The 13,105-nt window shown below is 37.7% G+C and overlaps 1 protein-coding gene across 3 annotated transcripts in view; it reads left to right on the forward strand.

The window, feature by feature from the left end:
• The first annotated feature begins 468 nt into the window (after window positions 1–468).
• Pdi (protein disulfide isomerase) overlaps window positions 469–13,105 on the forward strand; it is a 75,255-nt gene continuing 62,618 nt past the window's right edge. For all 3 annotated transcript variants that reach the window (XM_081751311.1, XM_081751312.1, XM_081751313.1), the window contains exon 1: window positions 469–702. In XM_081751311.1, coding sequence (XP_081607437.1) covers window positions 534–702 — 169 coding nt within the window. In that variant the 5' untranslated portion in view covers window positions 469–533. The remainder of the gene's footprint in view (window positions 703–13,105) is intronic.

The raw sequence follows: 13,105 nt of genomic DNA on the forward strand, positions 1-13,105 counted from the left end.
ATGAATTTTTTTCAGAATAAAAAAATAGCTGCACCCCAAAATTTCTCTGCCCCTTCACTTCTCCATTCCAAGGAAATTAAGAGTGACGTCATCATTGATTCACATGCTTGTAAACAAATTAATTTTTACTGAATTAAGCTTATGAATGCCGGTAGTTTCAAGGTTTATGAAAGCAGCTTTATTCTATCATCCCACACAGAATTGCAACCTATTGTTTGCAATTGCAACAATTTATTTTCTTAAACTACATTTGTGCTCATTTTACTTTCATATAATTATTTTGTAAGGAAAAATATGACTGCTTAAAAAAAAAGAAAGAAAGAATAAACAGCTTAGGGAAATTTGGATAAAATAGCTATTTTGAATCTCTTGAGAGTATCTCCTTGCTGAGGTAACAGGACTTGCAGTCACGTGATCCCGCGAACCAATAGCTGCACCACACGAGTTCCTTTTGCCACGTTTTCTCTCTCCTAAGTATTGTCACATTCTCACTTCAACAGGATTAAGGGTGCAGGTGACAGTGATTTTACACCATGGAAGGAAGTACGAACATGAAGTTTGTAGTGCATTTAATTTTTGTAATAGTTGCAATTGCATTTGTGAATGGTAGCGACATAAAGGACGATGAAGGAGTTCTTGTTTTGAACAAGAATAATTTTGAGAAAGGACTGAAGGAAAATGAACACATCTTAGTTGAATTTTGTAAGTAATTACTGTTTGTGTAATAGCACATGTGAAATTCTCATGGTCAATAATGTAGTAGTATGTGGTTTATACATAAACGAACTACGTATTTCTTTTCACTGTTTTTTCGTGTAATGAAGAAAGAAGAAAAAAAATGGTCCACTGTACAAAAACATGAGATACAAAGTTCATAATTTTCTTGATGCATTTTCCGGGAAAATTGATTTAGCCTTAAATATCTATAAAGCCATGGAACGTAATAGGAATAATACAAGCTTGCGCCCGAATATGATTTATTTATTCCGAAGTGCTGGTGTTTGAATCAAAATAATTTAAATATGTGGTATTCCAAGGGTAGTGGAAAACCCCCGGCTTCGAGCGTTGGAATGTACTAAGTATCGAAGTTGCACGCGAGAACTAAATTGATTTTGGAAGCACACTTTGTAAAGAAAAGGTGCCTATGTCTATTCTAAGCAATACATGCATTCCCTACGTATTGTGCAAACGACCCGGCCGGTACTTTACATTCCGCATATGTTACAGAATTTGAGCTGTACCGTAAATATATTCCTAGGAATATGAGTATAGCTGTACTTTAAGCCCACCAACTACGAGTTAGTGTTCAGGTGCTAAAATATTTTCTGCTTGTACGAAAGATATGCACTACACCTTTTGCAATATAGGGCGTACGTTACATATGTTTAGAAAAGATGGGAATACCCTAGACATAGTTTCCTTGTGAGGACTCACCACGATCATAAATTAAGTGTACTAAATAAGAAAGAATATAAAGCTCAACTTTACCAAAGCGCTTGTTCTGTCAGCGACATACTTAATTAGGCGTAGAAAAGTTGCTTCACAATCAATTGTACGTGTAGGAGCCGTAGAAAGCGAGCGGAGGCAGGGCTTTGACCCAAAGTATTGTAGATTAAGAAGCACTTCAGGTTTACGAGCTATCAACGATTTTGTTTTATATATATATATATATTCTTTGTAAAATTTCCGAAAACAGTCTTCTAACGTATTATTTTCTTGACGCGTGAATTTGTATATTGATAATGTACCCTTAAGCGATAGGCTATGTCTATTGGTTATAGTTAAGGAGCCGTACTTCCCATTTAGGGAAGGACGAGAAACGCCATACTTTCAGGAATTGTTCAATGACTATGTAGGATGTTAAAAAGTAGGTAATAGACTGAGTTCTTGCCCTTGTACTTAGGGTGTTTAGGTAGTGCAACAGTAAGATGTATCCTCGTGCACGGGAGATAAGTAGCTGTTCTTAACTATTACCTTCGGAAATATCAAAAATTGGACTTTGGTATAAAACACGGACAAACTTAAAAACTCAAACCACTTTTGGTGGATGGCTACTAAAGAGCACAAATGCTACCTAACGAACTTAGGGCAAGAAAGCAGAAAAGAGCCCAGCGCAGTAGCGCGGGGTTCGTCTGTAGGAAGCAGGCGTGTCGGCGACGGTGGGTATATGCATGAACTGATAAAAACTCGCAGTTGGCGGCCCCTGACGGGACTTGTATGAACCTTTCTTCAAAGTTGTATTACCACTTGTCTGTTCTTACTTTAATATACCTTACCTACAGTTGCTCCTGTTTCATTTCAGGTCTTCACTATTCACTGATAATTCCGATATTTCGTATTTTCATATTTCTTGACACTTTCCTGCATCCGTATGCGTCTATATAGTATTACTGCTTGAAATTAGTACCTTCGAGCTGTTAAGTGTCAACTACTCAGTAATTACTAGAACAATGTGTCTTTACCTTCTCATTGCGGTGGAAGATCTACTAAAAATTCGTGAATGATCCTGCTGAGATTCTTTTTCGACACTTCTTCCTATTCGTTTTTCTGCTGTAATTAAATGTATGTGATGACCCTGTTCTGCTCATTTCTTCTTTACCACACAATTTCCAATTGTACAATTTATAACTTCGTGCTCTCTCATCTATAAATCTGCGTAGAATGTACGAATTGAAGCAGCATCCTGCACGAGTACCCATTTGTCTTTATTTTCCCGCCCGTTTGCACTTCTCTTCGTACATTCCCGGAGTTTCCAACTAGCACTATAACACCCTATTACATGTAGTATTACATAAATAACATTTTTAAGGAGCATTTGGGGGTGGAGTGCCTTGAGAAGACACGTTCCTAGCACATTAACAGTTACAAATGGCAAAAGGAGATACTTCTTTTCTGTGTGCTACGCGTTCAATAGAAGCATACCTCCAGGAATTAAAAAAAAAAATTAATTTCTTTCAGCATAACATGTACTCTTATTGCCTTAGAAATTGTTTGTTAAAGGAGGAGCTCCATTTATAAGTGCAAATTGACTTGCCACAAGAACTACTGCCCATTAAACAGGAACCAGCTTGTGCTGGGTGGCCACTAAAAAGCACGAATGCTATCTAACAGAGTCAGGGCGGGAGCGCAGCAAAGGGGGCCCGAAGCTGTAGCGAAGGGGTGCTTCCGTAGGGAGCACGCGCGTCAGCGACAGTGGGTGTGCGCGTAGGCGAGGGTAGTTAATATAGTGGGTTTTGGCAGAGAAGAGTTTCAGTACCAATGTTCATGTTTCATACTAGTAACACTCCCTTGTAAACAAGATACAGCTTCTGTATACTGTACTGAAGTACGCCGCCGATAGAAAATAGGATCTAATAGATTCGTCTTTCATATGTACTTTTATCTTTCATAAAATGCTCATAATGATTTTAAACTACTAACTCTAAACTTGTAAGCGTAAAGTGCAACAGTATTATTTTGTATTTAATCCTCTCGTATTTTTTTCTCGTAAATATGTCTTCATGCAGAGTATTGAATTTGACGTGTAAATTTTGCAAAATGTGATGTGCCAAAATTTTACCAAGACTTGAAGTATTACGTGGTAGAGAGCACACTTTCAATTTTGCATTTCTACCTTATCAGTGGCGGTCTGGAAGGTAAAGGGGGGGGAGGGGATGGCAGTCAAAACGCAAACTATATGTATATCATGAGTTTACTGTAAACTTCCAAAAATATATAATAACGGAAATTATTTTTCCCACTCAACGCTGGGAGGGCCCGGGCTAGATCTGCCACTACTTATTGTAAATTTAATTTGTCACATCCCAAAATGTTTTGGTTTCTTGTGAAATCAGATACAAAAACTTCTTCCGTTGATTTTGCAAATTTATGCCCCTATAGCATGCGATACCATCCAAAATTTTGCCTCAATTCACTACTTCTCTCTCACATACGGCTCCCCTTTTATTAGTTTTCGTTCTATATTTATGTATTCCGTCCATTACATCAGCATACATGTTCTGAGTTATTAACACAGTTGGTTTGAAACACTATCAGATTATGCTATACTGCGTCCTCACCTCGTATATCAATCCGCGTGCACTTATAGTCTACAATGTAACTTGAGTTTTCTTCCTTATTAATCACCCTACAGTGCTGACCATTTACCTTTTTTACTCTTTCTCACATTTAGTCTGATTCTGTTCATGTCTCCTTACATTTTGCATTTCGGGGCCTCCATCTACAGCAGTTAACTCGTATAAACTAGCATACTGAAAAAACCCTTCATATAGCATAAAAAACACCATGTGGCAAAGTTTAGAGTACTTTTGCGATCACCCACCCTTACTAGGTTAATTACTAAGAAAATGGGTTTGAGACGCTGCCATGTCATGCTCTATTGTCACTTGACTTAATATGGTCTCACAACGTACTTTCATACAATCCAAGATTTAATTTAATTTTTCTCTGTAATTAGTAGCGTACAATGGTGACCTTCATTAACTTTCACGTTTGTCTGATTCTTAAATTTCGTATAGTTCTGTCAATTTTTCCGTAAATTTTGTAATTTTTTTTTAGGGAGGGGGGACTTACAGAACTTACACACCCAACTGTATTAGATGTTACTTCAAGCAAGTTATATTTATTTCCCATCAGGATAGAGCGAAACGTGTGGCCGGTGCGTCTGTAAGTAACTGTCATTAATGGTATGCACATAATCTAAGATTTTTCTATATGCTATAGTCTGAGGCCGTGTTACTCATTTGAAGAGTGCTTATGCGTGGTGCGTGGACTTTTTTGTTCTAGTCTAGCTTGCGCTAAGTTCTAAGTATGCTTTGCCGTAGATACCAGGTTATCATAAAATAAGTATCGCTGTTCAGAGAATTCTGGAGACGTAACCACTGGACCGAATGCAACCAAACTTGGTAGGAATGTATTTGGGAACATGCAGAAGCGATTAGTATAGAAAATAAAATTAGTTCCAATTTTCGCCACCAGAAGTAGGCCTAATTGTGGCGCTGTACAAAGCCAAGTAAGTGCAGCGTGCAAGAAAAGCGACACTTGATGCTAAATGATAAAGGATGCAATAACCTCTCCAGGTGCTTACTCACGCCTGCATGTGTTTCAGCCATACGAGTTTGAGCGCCACTCTGTGCCAGAAGTGAACTGACGGCGATCCGATGTTTGCCTCTTTTTTTTTTTTTTTTTTTTATTCCCGCGCTCTTTGCCTTGTGATCAAAAGGTCCTGGGTTCGATTCCCGATGAACATACGTGAGTCGAATTCTGTTAACCTGCAGGTTCCGACCTTAGAACATCATCATCTCACACGGCACTAGTCACCATGGGTTTTCTTTGCCCAGGAACCTTCACTTCAAAGACCTACCTTTGGACATAACCCCACATCACCATCATCGCCCTAACACATCACTACACCACAGAGTCATTAATAGGAGTACAAATCAATGTCACGCGTCGCACGGGAAACATAATTACGACCTTTCTTTCATTGAATATCAATAATATAATTTGTCTTCCATACAACACTTACCGTATACTTAACACTGAAACGGAGACTGGAGACTAGATTTGATACAAATCTTTTCCTGGAATTTTGGGGGAGCTTGCAGTTCATGAGCACAGGAAAGACTATCATTTAATTCGTTTTTGTAAGATATCCACACGAATTTTAAAAGGATGCTGCTTCAGCTCAAAAGGTCTCTTCTCTCATAAATCCGCCACTGACTACAGGGTATTAATAGCACCGATATCAATGCCACTAGACCCACAGGAGAGGTAATTATAGCCTTCATCATTTAGCATCACTAGTGTCTTTTTTCACTTAACTTGCTGTTGTACAGCGCCACAATTACCTCTGGTGGCGAAAATTGGAACTAATTTTATTTTCTATACCAATCGGTTCTGCGTGTTCCCAAATATACTTGTACGAAGTTTGGTACATTGTGTCAAGTGGTTACGTCTCCAGAGTTCTCTGAACAGCGATACTTATTTTATAACCTTGTACCTTGTGTATGTGGGTTTTATTAGGGTTCTGTCGTTTCTTCCCACTTTTCATTGGATTCTTTCGTTCGTTATAGTCAGTAGTCTCTTTTAGTCTCGTAGCATAGTCATGAGACGTAAAAAAGAAATCCTTACTTACCTTAGAATTCACTGTGCGGAGGACTTACTTAGCTTAGCACTTACTGTGCGGAGGACTAGGCCACATAAAAATAAGGTACATTTCCGGCTAGCGCACACCTGCTTTTAATACATACTTTCTGTCGTTCGATTTCCAATGGTAGAGCATTGAAATTGGAACGCCTTGCTCCTTATGGTGATTGCAAAGGATCACCTATGGCCAATAGATGATAGTATTTTCCCCTATCTTTGCAGTATATTTTACTTTGGTGCGAACGGTCCTGGGTTCGTGAATCGAAAAGGTATGACTGCTTTTTCAAGTCAGCCGTCATGAGTGAGGTTTTCCTGGGCTTGCCTCATTTCCACTAGGCAAATCCCGGGTTGGTACGGAACATATTGCTTTCCCATTTCGCTTTCTTACCCCGGTCGGCGATGGTCTTGCAAAGCTGGCGGAATAGTAGTTGGGATACGGGAAGTGCATTTCACGTCTCGGCGAACAGCAATTTCTAGATTCTAGTTGTTCGTTTTGTTTGGACAACCGATCACTTTCTGTATCACATGGCCTGAAGCTTTTACATCTGCTCAAGGTTGGCATATTGATACATTGTTTAGATCAGCCAGACTTACCATGATACGCCACCTGAACTGTCCATAATCTTGGCATGCGTTTGACGATTAGTGGGTTCCGTACCAGTTCTTTTCCCATCTTGTATTGGTACGCATGAGCAGTTTTTCTCATCGGCTGATGCTATCTTATTTTGCAAATTTAAAATCAATGCTTCACCATCCTTTATCTTTCGCACTGGAAGTTCGAGAACGCTACCAATGTTGTCAGGCACGATCCAGCGCACCAAAGCCTTTTGGAATTCGCACTCTTTAATGTTTTAGATGACCGTGCGGTTGAAGTTCTCCTTTTGTATTTATTTTAAACCGACACCCCCATGGAAGATACCAATTTCGTGCACCAATTTCTTTCCATCTGGCCCAATACAAGAAGCCAAACACCAACCTGTACGTATTTCAACAAGTTTCGCCCTTTCGTACATCAGTTTCAAGACTTATTTTTTGAACTGTTGATGCTGATTCTCTCGGATGTATGTTTTTTACAACTACATGTACGCATGGTTTTAGATTGCACGCCATTTCTTTAATGTTCACTGCTGAACTGGTTGCAATTTTGCAAACCTTGTTTCTGCATGTCATATACAGAGGATCTTACTCTCTTGTAACTCCCGAAATGGTTTGAATAGCCTCCTTGATGTGCGAAATAAACATCCTTTCGTCCAGCAAATCTTTATATCCTGTCAGATCAAGGAATATGAGGTGCAACTATGCTGCGTTCCGAACCATGTTACCATAGCTAGTATGAAGAAGTAGACCATGTAGCTAAAGTTGCTGCTTATGAAGAAAGAGAGCTTAATCTCCCCATACCAAGCAGGGCTCTGCTTTCGCTATTCGCTACTCAGTTGCATCAGCGCTGCCAGTTCGAATGAAACCAGCTGTCAACAATAAATTACATGTGCTCAAACCTGCACTTTGCTGTCTGGAGGACCATCTCAAGATCTTTTCGATAGGAGAAACTAACTCCAACTAAACTTTGCATAGGACATTCATACTTAACACACAGATTTCTATTTGCTTGCGAAGATCCACAATTGTGCTGCCTGTGAAGCCAGACGAAGTATTCGAGATCTGGTTGTGGATTGTCCTCATAATGTCCAGCTTCGAGCTGATTTTGCTGTACCAATAGACTTATTAACACTGGAGATGACCACCGAACGATCTCTCAGGTTTTTGTTTCTTCGTCACCATGTCCTAGTGTTTCTACTTCTCATTTCTTGCTTGCTCCTGTGTATTGTCACTAAACGCATTTTTAGTTAAATTTACAGTCCCAATAAGTATTTGATTTCTGTCTTTCATACTGACTTTGGTTCTTTCTTACACTTGCCGCGTAACTCCAGCAAAAGAAGATTAATATCTGTTACTAATTTTAACCTAGTGTTTTTTTTTTTTTTTTTTTTTTTAACTGCATGTTTTCTATCATTTTTATTCATGGCAGACTAACTCATTATGTCTACTACGCGAAGTCACGAAAGTCTCCAAAAAGTCACAAATTTAAGGTGCTGGAAACGAAATAGTTGTAAACTACTCATTTTCTTTCTTGCTAATTTATTTAAATGCTGTTCTACAGTGCTTTCAATCCGATAGACCAAAAATGGCGGACGTGTCGTAATTATTTCCTTTGTGCTGCACACTGGATAGTTTATTGTAATGTCTTTTCATAAATTACTGCTGTGGCAGAGGTCTCTCAAACCGTCCTTTCAGCTCACTTCTTTCCCAGAATACTTCGCGATCTGTGATGTCAGTGTCTTTCGAGAGGATAAAAGATGGAAATGTGCTAGATAGTGTGTAGCTTAAAACGTGGGTAATACCGTATGAAGTGTATTGTAGTTGATAATAAAGCAAGAAAGACGAATAACATATTGACGGGTGAAAAAAAGACCTTTCCAATATAACTCACTGCTCCCATCTCGTACTCTTATTTGAGCGGGGCTTTATGAGCTATTTTGTACTTGTGATCAGATGGTAAGATGAAAGTTTCCAGAATTTTATAAGGTTGTTAACCACTAAAATCGTAGCTTTTGAGTATGAAGCATACAGAACAATGGACAACTCGATATCCATGTTGATTAAGAATTGGACCAATTTTGGAAATTAACTAGTTAGATTATCCATACTTGGAGATGATTATTGGAGTTGCATTTCTTAGTGCTGAGAATCCGTATTTATTAACAGTAAGATTGCAAGTAAAGTTTCCTAGGGAAAGTTATACTTCCATTTCAATTATTATTTTTGTTTTCGCAATCAAGATAATTAAACATTGCTCAGTATTAGGTCGCAGTTGAGCTGTACTGCTTTGGAGATATATATAACAGGAGTCATTAGAACATTAAATAAGTCTATTATAACCAATCTAATTTTAGTGGTAAGATATTTGACATACGATGTGTGGCTGTTTTGATCCATGACTATTAAGTTAATAATATTATTGATCGGAAAGCCCGTGACGGTTGCGTTATACTCATATTTAGAGCTGTTTATTGAAGTAATGCCATGCTATTGTAGCCTCGCAATATTCTGAGCATAAAATAACACCATGTGCGTGGGTTTTGTCAGGGTTCTGTAGTTTCCTCCCACTTTCTTCATTCCACCATTTCATTTTTCATCATCAGTTTCCTTTAGCCTAGCCGGCATAACGGGACGTAAAGCTCAATTTCATTTCATTTTTTCTGAGCATAAAATAGTGCATATTGATTGATTGATAAAGATGATTAAATGGCGCACTAATTTTTTTGTTGCGATGCCATATCCTAAATTAACCCCTTGCACTGAAATGACGAGTCTAGCTCGTCATGACCTCCCGGTGACAAATCGCACAATGAAAAGCTACACTCGTCATAAAATTTAAACTATTGTAGCATCACGTAGGGTTACTATATTGATGTTTTGAAAGTTATATAATGATAAACCATTTATAATACACTTTTATAACTTCAATTATCAGAATTCAGAAAATAAATCGTAGTGGAAGGGATTAAGGATTCAGTCTTCTCTTTCGTCATTGAAGGGGCTAGATGGCTCAATGGTAGGGCGCTTTCCTCTGGTGTATGGGATCCTTGGTTCGATTCCTGGCCATGTAAGTTTATGGTGAACAGCATAGTGTCCGTGGGTTTTCTTGTACTCCCATTCCTTCCACATTTTCATTCCCCCAATCCTTCCATCTTTCATTTGCCTTAATCATCCGTCTTCTTTGGCCTAAAGGACATAATCCTTGGACATTAACCTGAAATATTTCAGCTAATTTTCTTTCGGCCATTGAGGAAAAATGACAGATGTATAGCGATGCGTAAGTGCCCTTTTTGGTTGGCTCGGATCATCGTATTACTGGATTATGAAACCTAAAGGGCTAATGAGCGGGGTTATACTGAGAACTGATTAAATAAAGTTAGCAAATATTTTGAAATACAACATGGCATATTTATATGTTAATTTATTTCTAAATAGCTAAAGAGTAGTTAGCCTTCGATGCACGTAATCTCAGTATACAATTTCCGTAGGAATCCAGGTTATCAAAATTATGAGGTATTGCTATGAAGCGTGAAATCAAATAAAAATATTCGAATGTCACGGAAGCCTTTTCCATGTGCATTTCTTCAATATTAGTTAAAAACTGGTTTATATAAATTTTGTTGTAGTTAGCCTTCGTTCGTTATTGTAGTAATTATTTACTGTCCTTGGTATATGAGAATATGGCGTTCTAAATAAGAATACCTATTCTTTTTTTATCGCTTCATGTTCATGTATTGCATGTACCGTAATCTCCCTGTCCTTTTCACTACCGAACGCATTAATTAGGCAAATTTTTACTTTGAGCCAAACAGTGACTTCAACCGATTCATGTGATCCGATTCCGGGAGCAGTTTAGGAATCATTCCTAAACTGCTCCCGGAACCGGATCACATGAATCGATTACGATTACTAACACAGTGAAAGTAATGTACGATGTTAAGAATTATACTATAAGTACAAGGGCCACAATGTTACTATACGATGTTAAGAATTATACTATAAGTACAAGGGCCACAATGTTACTAAACATCAATTCAGGTGAAGCGGTGGCTATGAAATTTTCAGATCTAAATGGGGGGCCACCGGCCCCCAAACCCCCCGCTCAAGTACCATAAAAACATCCAAAATAATAATAATCACACCACTACTATAAAGCTAAGATAAGAAGGGAAAAATTAAAAAAAAACACTCGTCTCTAATCATAAATCAGTGCATGACAAAGAAAAAAAAAATACATCTCAACAAGGCAATAGGACAAGCAGCAGCAAACCAAATACTTTGCCTAATACTCAAATGCAAAACAAATCAAGAATAAAAATAATATGAATTAAAAATAGAAAACACTCACCATTTCGCCATAGGAGAACACTCATGAATAATGGACTCATAACTGCTGATTCCACACACGAAAAAATAAGATACCAAGAACACATGCGCATTACTCAACATTACTCAAAAATGTTCCTTTCCGCACACACGTCGTTTTATTAAACCGAGCACACTTGCTATTATTACAAACAAGAAACCAATAAACGTCCACTTTTACAATAGGTCGAAAATATCTTCAGCTTTAGACCACAACTATGATAGGTTTTCTCTAACTCAATTCCACCAATTCAATTACGCGCTTCCCGCATGCAGCACACACATACATGCACACAGAACATGTGACCACAGATCACATAGCATGTGACATCACACTAACAAACTACCATATGACTACACAGACACCTAGTGGGAAAAATATGAACTAAGACGTCACACCAAAGGCACGAACAGTTCCAACAAGTGACTCACGCACATACAGTTCCAGGAAGTAACTGAACTTATAAGAACCGATTAAAGTCACAGTTGGAGTCAAAGTAAAGACTTACCATTAATTAATGTGAAATTACCTTTCGAACATTGCGCTTGGGTCGGTTTGTTTTTTTATTTTACTTCGATGATCTACTACTCACAAGTTGAGATAATTTATCATCAAAGTGTTTCCTGAGTAGGATTATAAATAATGTAAATCCCTGGAATATTCAATAATCTACACGACATAGTTGTGATAAATGGTTGCAGACTTCATGGTATATTGTTTATGTAGCTACACTTCTAGATCAAATTATTTCCATCTAGAATGTATTTCCTTTACCTGATTTAGCAGGATTGGCTGGTTTAAACCAGCTGTTTTCTTTTCTTTTTTTTTAAAAATGGTTTAAACCAAAAAACGAAAAATGTTCCTAAAAGTGTAAGTGTTCGCAAAATCTTGATGAACACACATTTGTGGGTTATCACGTTTCACTCCCGTATATTATTCGTATTATATCCAGACCTAAATTGCCCATTTGTTACTCATAGATTATACTATAAAAGCAACTTGTTTATTTTATTTTACTCTATGAATATTTTTTTTTATATAGTTTATTATTGTTATGCAGTTGCAATCAAAGAGATGTTCTAAATATTATTTCGTTTTAATAATGTTTACTACTGATAAAATACATCGAAATGCCGTACTTTTTTGGGGGGGATGATCCTACAAACCCCACGAGAGGCATTTATTGAAATCAAAAGTATCTTTGGTATCTATTTATGTATAAATGGGTCAGAGACAAAGTGGACTCAAATAATTCTTATCTTTATTCACTTTTCTTACTGATGATGCAAATTAAGTCGTTGTATTTCTTTAACTTCGACTAATAAAAATCTTAGTGAACTAACGTGGACCAAATTAGTTCTGTACTCTACAGTATTTTGAAATTGTCCAAATGTAATTCTGTATAATGGCTTCACTTGTGCAACTGTTTCTTTTTGTCCTTCTGAAATGACTCTTCGCAGTTATATTAACGAGTACGTAAAGATCAGTACAACGTATTTTATATATATTTATCGGGATCCTTCGCGAGTGAGTCGGCAGACGTATCACATTTGTGGCCACTTAGTCCCGGTTTCGAGTTCAAATGCAGGGCAGTTTCTCTCGGATATAAACCGAGAAACTATTTGGATTCCGCTTTAAGCTTATGTGACCTCTTCCAGCATAACCCAGTTGTTGCATAATAAGACCAAGGCAAAACAAACTTATTTCTGGCAATGTGTAATATAAATACATAGAGCAAATTATTTCCCTCCTCCCCCCCAAAAAAAAACGGATTTAAACAAGAAAACGGGTTTTTTGTTTTTTCAATTTTTTTTTTCCAACCCTGTGATTTAGCCAAGCGGATTGAATAGAACTTCATCTCCGGAAGGTCGCCTCCCAGATGTCTTTTACTCCTGTTATCAATAGCTGAGGGTTTTAACTTTCCTGGGCTTCAACTCAGTTTTTCTGTGATAGGAATTTCTGTATCTTCCAATCAGCACTTGATTTTATTATATA

The sequence above is a fragment of the Thermobia domestica genome, chromosome 3 (assembly GCF_964235325.1).
Source record: "Thermobia domestica chromosome 3, izTheDome1.hap1.1, whole genome shotgun sequence".
Lineage (NCBI taxonomy): Eukaryota > Metazoa > Arthropoda > Insecta > Zygentoma > Lepismatidae > Thermobia > Thermobia domestica.